This window comes from Bombus flavifrons, chromosome 14 (genome assembly GCF_040668555.2).
Source record: "Bombus flavifrons isolate JBK064 chromosome 14, iyBomFlav1_principal, whole genome shotgun sequence".
In the NCBI taxonomy this organism is placed as follows: Eukaryota; Metazoa; Arthropoda; class Insecta; order Hymenoptera; family Apidae; genus Bombus; species Bombus flavifrons.
Genome location: NC_138455.1, coordinates 2,145,604 through 2,157,627, shown reverse-complemented (window position 1 = coordinate 2,157,627; position 12,024 = coordinate 2,145,604). Strand labels below are relative to the sequence as shown.

General features: G+C 36.5%; 2 protein-coding genes across 4 annotated transcripts in view; one reads left to right on the top strand and one right to left on the bottom strand.

Moving 5' to 3' along the window:
* Positions 1 to 12,024, top strand: part of dpr1 (defective proboscis extension response 1) — a 454,795-nt gene that overhangs the window by 207,720 nt on the left and 235,051 nt on the right. The gene's annotated exons all lie outside the window — the stretch shown is intronic.
* Positions 4,563 to 10,424, bottom strand: LOC138187093 (uncharacterized). The gene is made up of 4 exons (XM_069127572.1): positions 9,691 to 10,424; positions 9,269 to 9,415; positions 8,974 to 9,101; positions 4,563 to 4,724 (listed from the first exon to the last, which is right to left on the bottom strand). Exons 1-4 carry the CDS (start codon positions 9,716 to 9,718, stop codon positions 4,563 to 4,565), a joined length of 465 nt encoding a protein of 154 aa, XP_068983673.1. The 5' UTR covers positions 9,719 to 10,424.

Sequence of the window (12,024 nt, the reverse complement as noted above, 5' to 3'; positions counted from 1 at the left end):
ATTAATCGAAAACTGCTCCATTTCCAGGATTGTAAACATTTACTCCGTATTGAATATTCAATATCAGATGTGACCAATATATCTAAGACAGCAATATTTCATACGCGCGTAATTGTATAAAAATCGTATATGTTATTATTAAAAAAAAAAGATACTGCAACTGTCGTGAAAGAAATGGACGTTTTTGAAGTACGTGCTAGTACGTAAAATTAGCAAATCAGGTTTCGTTGTTTATTCGTCTTGCTTCTAAAGAACATTTACCAGATATTGGACGCAAATACACGTATTGTTTTCTTTCAACGCTTTCCATTCATTGGATTCTTCGGTTACCTTCTTTCTATTTTCATCGCGAGTACACATTCGTGTATGAATTGTTACATTCTCGATAATCAATACGCAATTTCTTTGCATAGAGACTAGATATATTAACCTACTAAGGACCGAGCAATGAAATAATGCGTGAAAGTTGCGCGATATTATTGAAAAATGTAAATAACTCATTTTGTAATTATTCGAGTTATTCTTTCGTACTTCAGTTATTAGCTTACGATATATTACGGTTTATTTCAAGTATTTCTTTCATTTATATGCCGATATCTAGACTGCAGCTTTTTATGCAAACTTGTACTTTTATGAATTTAAAAAATGGAATGCAGGCAAAAAATCGTTCCACCTGTTGGATATCATAACACGTGTTAGATTTTGAATATTTTATATATTTTTTGTAAATAGTTAAATTTATCTTTCGCAGAGAAGTTGGAAAACGCCTATTATGCACATCCTATGACCAAAATTATCAAGGAATTAAATCAGGGAACAACTCTTATGTTTTCTACTACGTTTCCTCGAGCGCATAATTTTCCATGCTCGTAAATAACGTCGGCATAATGTTTAAATGAACGCATATAGAGGTCTGAGTTCCCTGGAAAGACGTTATTAACGTTTCTGTTTGAAAAAATGATTTTTAAAGTACGCGTACACCGAGTAAATGCATGCGCGACAGTAAATTACGTATCTTCAAGCGACAGAAACTTAGTTCTCTCTGGCGGGAGTTGGCATTAATGGCACAGCGAGTCACTATCATGCATGGTGCAAACTTGGAAACCTGACAAAAAGTTATCACCTTGTTTTTGATTACGTAGAACGGAGAATTTCGGTGCAAACGTTTGTTAAAACATTTAAAGGACACGGCCGGTGTTCAGTCGCAGTAGAAACATGAAATACGTGAAAAAGAGAATGCCGTGCATTTTTTATATTGGCCCCTTCTGGCATTGTAAAACATATTTTAATCCCCTGAAATCTATATACAACTCATTTTTTTAAAAGAAGCATCAGACCCCGTTGCTGCATTGTAGTTATTAAAATGTCCTGTATATTGCGTACATATTTTATATCTTCTATTCATATCCTTTTTCCGATTTTTTAAATCATTTCGATATGCATTTTGAGCCAAAGAGTTTTTGTAAATGATTACGTTCAATTATTTATGTCATTTTGCAATCGAAATATCTATCTATACGCTGAATTTATAAGTTGATGGAAAGATCGGTTATATTTTTCATTTCTCAGTGAATATCTACGTTTATTGCGTATTATTCGATCTCATTGTTTAGAAATAACTTCTTATAATAACATAAAATAACATACGATACATTGGTAAAATGCATACAGCACAATACAATACTTTTATTGTTGAATGTATCAGATAAGGTAGATTTTGTTTGAAAGCCATAATGTTTGATAGGGTATGGTTGTTGTAATATATCCGATTCGATACCGTGTTCTCTCCTTTCTTCTCTGTTTGTGCGAGTGTATTTCCTTTCAGAAACATGCTTTATCTAAAAATCTGTATTTCCTAACATTGACGTGTCGCTAAATCGTGGAATATGGCATTATCTTTACTTACAGTCACTGAATAAAATTATATAAAATACATCAGCGTACGCAATTTCTCGAAACATTTCTAATTTCCATTTTCGATCCGCCAGTAATATATTGAAGCGATATATCCTCATTTGCTGTTGCACGTTCGAAACTAGATTATTTCGTAAATTATTTTGATGGAATTCGTAAGTATTTAGCACGTATAGTATCGTATATAAATTTTGCCATTTATAAATACACAGTTTATTCAATGATAACAAAGTTATGAATTAGCGCACAACTGGAATTTTAAGTTAACGCACGACAAACGTAATAAAAATGTTAAAAAATCTTAATAAATTCTAAATTCAAACGTCAAAAACATATTTTATGCAAATATTAATATTATCATGAAAGATTAAGTTATCCACTTGTAGGACCATTTCAATGTGGACCTTTGGAAAAGTCGATTTTTCTAGCATTTTCTTGAAGAATATAATTCAAAAATATGTATGTGTACAAAACTTAATGATATCGTTTGAAGGGCTGCTTGACATTTTCAGGTCGTTAAAAATCTATTGCGTAATTACGTATTATTGTTAGGAAGAAATTGCTTACGTATTTTCAAGCTGCAAAGAAATAAGTTCAGTGTTATTCATGTGTCCGAATATTATTGCGAATAACCGTACATATTTAATGAATAGTATAGCACGTGTCAAAATCGGTATAGCCACATATTGTAAGCAGCTACGTCGGTGGGCCATTAATTACACCGACTAATTCCGCGAATTGGTCATTAAGGATCAGCTGTTCCGCACTTAATGTCAAGCTAACCGCGCAGTTCACTTCGTTCCTGATCCAACGATAGTCAGTGTTCCTTCGTACGACACGGGACACTGTAATTGGTTTGTTGGAGCTTAACTAACTACCGGATAAAGTCGAACGAACCGGCCGCCGTTTAAGCACGGATTATCCAGAACGAGGTGAACAATATTTACTGCTAATTGCCGGGCTTTAGTTTCCCCGATTTATTTCCGCGATAAGAAAATCTGGCAAACACGCAGCTGCCCATAGGGTCCTCTTTTTTTCGACCAAGTATTTTTATCTAATTTTGACGCTATCAGTCTCTCTTCCCTTACACTGACACACTGATTTCCATTGGAGATTTGTCACTTCGAAGCTAGGATTTTTATGGAAATCTAACACCTTTTTCGAGTACCAGGAATGAAGGAAATTATTGATATTATAATAAACATATTTTTCTAAGAAAATTGTTAGCTTTTGTACGCTCCTTTTATAAGGATTTGGATCTGCAAGGTTTTTAAATGAACGTTGTAGAGAATTCGAGTTCGCTGTTTAAATATGAGATTGGAAACCTTTCTCTTTCCATTTTAAATCTCTTAAAACGAATTTAACAGGATGGTATGAAACGAGAAAGTGGTTTCAAGGATCTTATATTTTACGTATGAAAAGAAAAGCATCGTTAACGTGAACGTGTCTTTAGAAACGTAGCGGCTAATTATTTCTTTGGCCGTTGAACATACAAAGAATACCTAAACGGGGACGTTCAAGCGATGCGTATGTAAAATTATAAATTCCCGAGTACATAGAAAATTCCTACGTCTTTTTAAACGCTTAACAAGGGAGACCCAATTTCACAGTGGGCAATATGAATTTTTATCATGGAACTCGACTTATTCACTGAGTTATCTCCGCTGCAATTCCAGATCTTCGTTCGTCATAAAAACGCTACATAATTCGCGCGTCGTACGGAAGATTTAATCTCACAAATGAGATTCGAATACTGGCTCACCCAGGACGGTGCATTAAACAGGAATATTCTGCGAGCTTAAGCACACCTTTTGCCAAGAAAAAATTAGCTCATTCGAACGTGCCCGCGCAGAGAAAACGAAACTGCCGCTGATCTAGCAATTAACTCACCTGGAATTCTGCCAACTATTTATATCGCGCTATTATCATACGTTTCGTTCCGAGACTAGGCCTAAATAGTTATGCTTATCTTATCATAATTTAGACATTGCTCGACGAATTAAAATATTCCAACTACATATCCTAATAAGATTTTCGTAACGCGTTTATTAGATTGAACGTGGCAAGTTATAGAAAAAAAACATCTGAAGGGTTTGTTTAATCTTCTATTTTGTATTATTGAAAGATGATTATTTTATATTTTTCTGGAAAAGGATATTATACAATGGCTCTCGAAAGTATTCGATTACTTACCATAGGAAACTTTTATGTAAATGTAGTAACAGCGACAGTATTAAACCACAAAGCAAATGAAATAATCGATTTTATTATCGTAGATTAATAAACGCAAGGAAATTCACACCACTCTATAGCGCGTAGATTTTAATTTCGGTATAAAAAAAATCATTTATTTTCACTTGCGTTCCGCTTTCTCTAAATTCGCACATTTCTAAAATTTTATAATGCAACAGAACAGAAAATAAATAAATCCATGAAATTTAAAATGTTAAAAATTAATGATGCGACCGATGTTACAAACAACGATTCGTATTTTCAACGTGCTGAAGGCCACGCGTGAAATAAATTACTTTCAGTTACGTCGCTCTTCAAATACATGTGCAGCGTGTTAAATTTAAAAATTGTTGCCCTATTAAAAAAACAGAGAATGTAAGTTGTCAAGTTTCCTCTTCGTAATATTTATTTGTATTTTATTCGTGGGAAATTATGTCCAAACTTACAACAGGATCACCCGACGTTTGATTCTCACGAGCTTGAAATGATTCTGACGGCAGCCTGGATAGTTGCGGGTCCATGATAAGCCTCACGTTGACAGTGCTCTTCCACCACCTATACCACGGCGACACCTGGTCCTGACGAAAAGAAAAATGAGTTGACTGAAGTGGCGAAGGCAAAGGGGAAAATCTGTACAAGCGGTCGTTCTTTTCTGGTCGATTTAAATTATCTAGATAGTTTCGGTTGTCACGGCCAAAAGACACTCTGCTCGATAAATTAGACCAGAGTGGCTTCGAAGTGGCCAGGCTTCGAGCTAGTCTGATCGAAACCCGAGCGAAACTGATTCCGGGATGTCACGTATTCAAGATAATTCTTAATTAAATGTGCACCGGCTGGATTTCGATTCGACTACTCGACGGGAATTGAATTTATGCAACCAGGAACAAGATTTTGCTTGAAATTCTTGTCCCGTTTCTGTTGAGATACTCGCTTCAAAGATGTGATTTACCCTTTCTAGGAATCACTTGCTCCGGTTTCCCTGTAATCTGTTACTTTATACGTATTTTCCGTAATGATCGTGGTATCGAGAAACGAATGGAATTACGTGATGGGAATTGAAATTGAAAGTTTTTGTAGAATCAGAAAATTTCCCAAATTTTTCCAAATAGCACTGTTTAGTATCGTAACGATACAAACACATCTGTGCCATTTTGTATATATCAAATTGGAATGAAATATTTTGTACACTTTCGTACAGTAGATTCCATAACGATTATCTGATCATTCGTGGATATCAATAGTATTTGAAATTTACTATATGAAAGCAATTCATTTTGAATGTTAAAAACATTGTTTTGCTTTCGAACGCAAACTTGTATGTTTTTTATTTATGTTATACTATATGTGCTATGAAAAGTATTTCATACCATTTGATGAAATTTATCGTAGACCTCTTCATAATATGAATGTGGAATATCATCTAAATTAGAGATTTTTCACGTGAACAAGTTAACACTTTTTTATGGAGAATATCGAGCTGGGTGGACGAGTGCGTTTAAAAAATATGAGACATTTAAAAAACGAAATTGACTTTCGTATGCTCTCTCTCTCTCTCTCTCTCTCTCTCTCTCTTTCTTAAAATTAACGATATCGTATGATGCATCTGTAGAAGAAGATCATTCGATTTATATGTGAAATATTTTCGACATTATCGATAGTTTCGAGTTAACTAGTGCTCCGACAAATAAACAGCATACGTGAGGGTGCAAGTTATTAGATATTTTGTTATCAGCTATCGGTGTCCAATATCATGAAACATTGGACGTAAACCATGTAATATCAAGTATAAAACGACAGCAGAAATTCCACCGCGAGTTCGCTATATTTTTATAGCTTCTATCAACCGTAGTCAAGATCCAAAGGATGAAAGGAACTGCTAGTGATTCCTGGTACGGCCAGCTCTTTCGTTTTTCAATATCTTGCTGCTCTTTTTACAATCCAACTCCTTTCTTTTTGCCCTTTTCCTCCATTTTTTTTGTCTTTCACGTTCTTCGTGTCTTCGTTACTTTGTCCCGCCTTCTAGTCGGGGCAATTTTATAACAGCTTTCTTCTTTGTAAACTCGAGAACTCGGACCGAGCTGTACTCAAGAAATATAGTCAGAAACTGACGTGTAATTTTCTGCCTCAAAGCGATTGTCTTCTTTAGACATCAACTCGATTGTACGTTGGAAATTTTCATCGATGTTTCCCTTCTTCCGCTTTATCTTTCTTAAATCTCTGAAAAGTTATGGGAATCGTAGTTTCTAGTGCGTTACATTGAGAAATAACTTTTACAAGAGTCGATCGATGCGTTACAGTGAAGACACACAAAGGCAATTTGCCATTGATCGTCTCAGTTACTTTACGCATCGATATTCTCTCAGCTAAGTTTGTTTCTCTTTAAGATCGCGAGGATGTCTTTTCAAATTCCTTCACTTCTCTCTCTCTCTTCCCTTTCGATACTCAAATATCAAAAGTTGCAAATATAAATATATCTTACACAGAAGATTCCACAGAAAATGCAAACGAAATTTGCTGTTTCATATATACATTCTAATATCCTATTCTATTTTACCAAACACTGACCAGCCAAAAATTTCATTGCAGAAATTTCTTTTCTTTTTTTACAACCAGTGTTCTCCGCGGACATGTACTATTATCATGGAATTTTGTTTAAAACTAGAAATAATCGAACCGTGTCCTACGAGGAAGAAAACCAGTCAGCGACAAACTTTATTAACCGGATATCTGTCGTTCCATTTACCAAATGCACGCCTTCGCGTGTCTTTCGCGTTATTTTCTTAGCCAGAAAGAGTGTGTCGCGGCGCGTTTGTTCCGGTTCACTTGGCTGACGCGTTCCATTCACGCAGTCAAGCGTTGGCTCACCTGTTTCACCTCTCGGGCCGCGACTTAATGCATCCGCTCCGAGGCAGCTTGTTATCTGGGTCGGCGGAATCGTGTCGCATAAACATAAACCGCGAAAGACAGTCGCAGCCACCACACGGGCGCATCGTAAAAGGCCGTCGACCTAGACCTGCCTCGGAGCTACCTCGAAATGCGCCGTGTCTCTAGCGGCAACTGCTGCGATATTTTTACCCTCGAACGAAATACTCGATACACTCGGCGTCGTGAGCTTGAAAATTCTCGCGAAGAAACAACGGGCGTGAATAAAACGTGGGCTACGTTTACCTCAGGGGAAACCAGGTTCGTTCCTCGGGCGGAAACGAATTTGGAAACGCGTCGCTGCTTTTCAGAGACGCCTCGTTCCGGGATAATTGCGTTTCCCTGGCAGGAGAGTCTTTTAACCCCCTGGCTTATGGCTATGCAGTCGTTCCAGTAACGGAGATTATGATCGAATTGCGGTAAACAAGGCTTCCATTTGTGATTTCCGTATTTGCGTTGGAACATTGGGTCTGCACAGGTTCTAATGTGTGGAATTTAACAGTAACAGGTGTATTTAATAACGACAGAGTTGTTTTAGATTGGACTTAGATTTCCTTCGATTGCCATTTCTGCTTTCTTCAACCTTGTTGCGATTCTCGAATTTTTGTACGCGTGGAGGATGAAGGTACACTTATCATAGACAACTTTCATGTATCTATATATTGCATTTATTAAGTGTATGAAACCTTTTAAAATTTCATTGACACACAACGTGCATAATTATGTTCATCAAAGCTGGCTACAATTATTCGAATACTTTCATGAGCCACTGTATTTGTCAAAATCGGCACAAGCTCCATTATTCTCCCTATAAAATATTCGTATGTTTAAGCGAAACACGTCAAGACCCGATAAGAACAAAGGTGATGAGTCACGAGTTTCCGTTTGGCCACCTCGCGAATACACCGGATGGATTTACAGTTGCGAGAAAGAAAAAATGAGACGCGGTACCATTAAAGGGATTACTCGCGGCAAGAATATGCCTAGAATTTCTGCGAAAGATCGGTCCGTGGCTGACACAAAAAAAAATTCGCAAGTTCTCGAGATTACGCCGGGGCCATTAAAAAACTTGTTAGGAACCGCGTTACTTATTGTAATTAGCATTGCTGTCTATAAATATATATAAGGCGTGCTATCGACTGTTAAACTGAGAAATAAAATAGTACATCTTGAGAAGGTACTTCGTCCAAGAATGTTTAAAATGCCCACTTTTTTGGCACGGTAATCGCTTTTTTCGTGTACGTTATTTATCAGATTTACCGGTTGCTTACAAAGCTAACCCAGCAACAACCGGTCGGTTAATTGCAAGAACGCGACCCGTCGCTGGGGATGGCAAACAGGAGTTAAATACGTTTTATTACAATACCATTGCTGGTTAATGCTTATGTGTATAGATCTGCGCCGTACGTCTTTTAAGGGCAGTTTTCATTACAGATAGAAGCAAAATGAGATAAAGTAATTATTTAAAGAAACGTAATCAGTCGATGGAAGAGCTGATATTATGAATATTTATTGCCACAAAGCAATCGGTTTGAGGAAGTAGGAGGTTATCAAATTTTATATTGTTTTAAAAAAAATAATCTTGGATTCAAACGACGCTTTGGGTTAAAATATTCGTGATTAGTTTAGGGATTTTTATGAAAATTTATATTTTTCTAAACAACTGTAAATCGAATGGAATTTAACTAATATTTGATTTTGAATATTTCATATATTTTTGCATATTTGTATATTCTTCGCATTTCTGCATCTTTACATTGTTAAGTTTTCGTTTTAAATCTTTAAATTTTCCATAAATGCATAAACATCTCCAGTCTACTTATGATACTAAGGTAGAAAGTAACATTTCCCTTTATGTGCGGAGATGTTACATACATACATATTTTGAATTAAAAATATAATTACCTTCCCGAGTAAATAGACCGTTGTAATGTAACCCAGTACCACGATGGTGAGAAAAAACCATATAGCTCCTCTTGTCCAGAGTTTAGAAATTCCAATCTTATTTCCCTCGATGACGAAATATTGCATGCCTACGTTTTAACAGGCGTATAAACGTAATTAACGTATTTTCAGTTATAATTTTATCGCAGTCAGAGAGTCAAATTTTAATCTACGTATCTACGTATTTTAATCTACGAAATAAACGTAAATTTTACCGTAATTTTGCTTCGCTACTTGTTATTGCAAATTGACTCACCTAAGAGACAAACTGTTACCAAACCCACAGTAACGACGGAAAGTAATGTGAAGATAAGCAAATCTGACTGTATGTTTCTACGATTCCTGGGGTGAGTAATCCATATCCTCAACGATTCTGGCCTGAAGGTTCCCATAAAAGTGATCACTATACAGGTCGAAAACAAGTTGAATGTCATGTGTTATTTTCTATGCAAAATCGAGTATCTTTCATCAAATATTCCACATTTATTTTAATTTAAACCACAATTCAATGGATAATCATTATCACGCTAGCAATATTATTTCTTTTTTTATTTTCGTTCTGAAAACTTTTATACCGTCGGTACTTAATTCTTAATCGTTCAGGGAATCAAACCTCGAATGAGCAAAACGCGTGTAATTACAATCTTAAAATATGGAATTTTGAAATTTGATGCTTACCATCGATAACGAGGTGTTTCGATAACATTGAAGTGATAACGGCATAATTCGCAATAAGATCGGCACGACTGATTCAACCATCTTTCCAAACATGCTAAATGCACGTAAGCCAGCGATCCTTTGCATCTACACAAATTATGTTTCATTCTAGGAAAATATATAAGTATAACAAACAGCATTGAGAAAGTATTTCATGTACATGACAAAGATTCAGTATTTTCGCAAAATGAAGTGTTTTTTGTATGTGGAATTTCTGTCAGTCAAACATATATTGACTTTTCCTATAACTAAGAGAGTAAAAGCTTTACATATAAGAATATATGGTCAGAAAGTTTATAATTAAAATAGCATAAACTAGAGGAAAAGAATAAAAAACTGACAAAAGACGTAGGTATGTGCGATCTTTTATTCTTATTATTTGTTATACATACTATATACCGATCGTACACAGCGTATCTCGCGCAAGTTGAAACATACACCGAGCAACGCCTAATTCCATTCTCAAATTTCTGACAAATGTGACGTAGAAGCCAATTTTCTCATATCCTTACACTGTTCCTTTTATCGTTACAATACCTTTCTCTGGTGTTCTCACGTTGCTTTTACGTCCCTAGAGTCTTTTTCCTGCTGTCCTTACGATGTTTTTTATTACTAGAATCCTTCGTTCCGCGGTCGGGATTGATAAAATTTTTCCCAGAATCACCCACGATAGAATTATTTGCTCGAATATGGAAATTTTCCTACATCCCAATTTCACCGTAACAGTGTGTTCTTCTATCAAGTAAAGTACTACCAAAATAAAACTCGTAGCTTAATAGATTACTTCCTGTCACTGTTTCGAGATTGACAGTGTCCAAGTAGTAGTTTAGACCGGAAGGAAGTCCCTCAGAAATGACCGCAGAGGTCAGGTAGTCGCTATGAATTATTTTGGAGAAAGTAACCGCTAGTGTCACCGCTAACTGACCACAGAGTGGACGTCGTTTAAACCAGGCAGTTGGCAGCTTTGGACATTCGGAATTAATTAGAATTGTCCGTGAAAAACGCATGCCATCCTACACAGAACTTTGGCGATCGATACTACTCTACCTGCAAGAGCATCTATCACCAACCTGCTGTTCCGCGGTATACGCCTATGCTAAACTTCGTAGTGCCAGCGAAGTCAGGAGAAGATTCTATAGTCCAGAATAAGATGAAAATCAAGAATGACAAAATTATGTTGGAAGCTTCATTTCTAAGAAAATCTACTTTGAGAACTTGTGAAACTTGTGTGAATTTAGTTATGAAACACTCTGACCTGCACGAGTCACGTGCTTCGATCATTACTGGTTGATCCAGTTTCTATGACTGTCATTAAATACTTGTTTCATTGCAAGTTTGGAGCGTGATTTAAGGACAAATCCAACGGATAGAAGGAACGATTTATTTCGATTAAATATTATTTATATCGTCATCTGGGACAAATGGAGGCGAAAAGTAAGCTAGTTCTTTGCTCGTAAGGTCACATTTTTCTTAACGAATCGACGGTCGATTGAATCTTGCATTTTACGAACGTGTCGCAAATTCGCATAATAAAAGTGTTCGCGCATACATCACGGTCTGCGCTCGATCTTATTTCCTTCTGGAGTATTCAGACTCCTTATATTTCACAGTAACATTCGAATAAGAAGAGAAGTTTAGTAAGTTTGAAAATTACGATCGCGACCATTCAGCGAAAGAGATTTGCATACGACAGTTGTCTTACGTTTCACACGCTCTCTTAGTTCTCTCTTTCTCTTTTCATTTGATTCTATGAGAATTTCTTTCTTTTTCCTCTATTTTCTTTTCTTTTTTAGTTTCCACGAACCGAGCGTCTTTAATCACTTCGGGAGCGCGTTTCTCGAATTATTCGTTTCCGTGTTCCCGAACATGTTTTCATGCAAGACCACCCTTTTTAACACCATAATTCTCACGGCAGGTGTTAAAATTACGCTGCTACGGGAGCGTCGTTTCGCCGCCTGGTGAAACGCATCTTATTCAACTTCGTCGGAAGCATGTTTGCCTACTTTAGTAGGTTAAGACGGTTCTTTCAAGCGAGTACCCGCCGAAAGACACCGTTGAATAAGCTGAATCACGTAAAGTCTGCGAAATTTATACTTGCCATAATTCGAGCGGACTTCGTCATGCGAGTTGGAAGCCGGCTGATACAAAAAGACGAGATGTGCTTCTGTTTTGCTAGGGAAATTTACCGTATAAGCAGTTCTAGCGTGTGTCTATTGAAGATACGAGGAGGTTGACTTAAACTAAATGGATGTCTGGTTTGAAATAGCAAGCGGAGCAGATAGATCCACATTTTTT

Bases quoted from the DNA above. Each gene is read 5' to 3' on its own strand.
- LOC138187093 (XM_069127572.1), bottom strand. From the start codon at position 9,718: ATGTTATCGAAACACCTCGTTATCGATG. The intron at 9,102-9,268 runs GTGAGTCAATTT...GTTAAAACGTAG, and splicing joins GGTAACAGTTTGTCTCTTAG to GCATGCAATATTTCGTCATC. The intron at 4,725-8,973 runs GTAATTATATTT...TCTTTTCGTCAG, and splicing joins CGGTCTATTTACTCGGGAAG to GACCAGGTGTCGCCGTGGTA.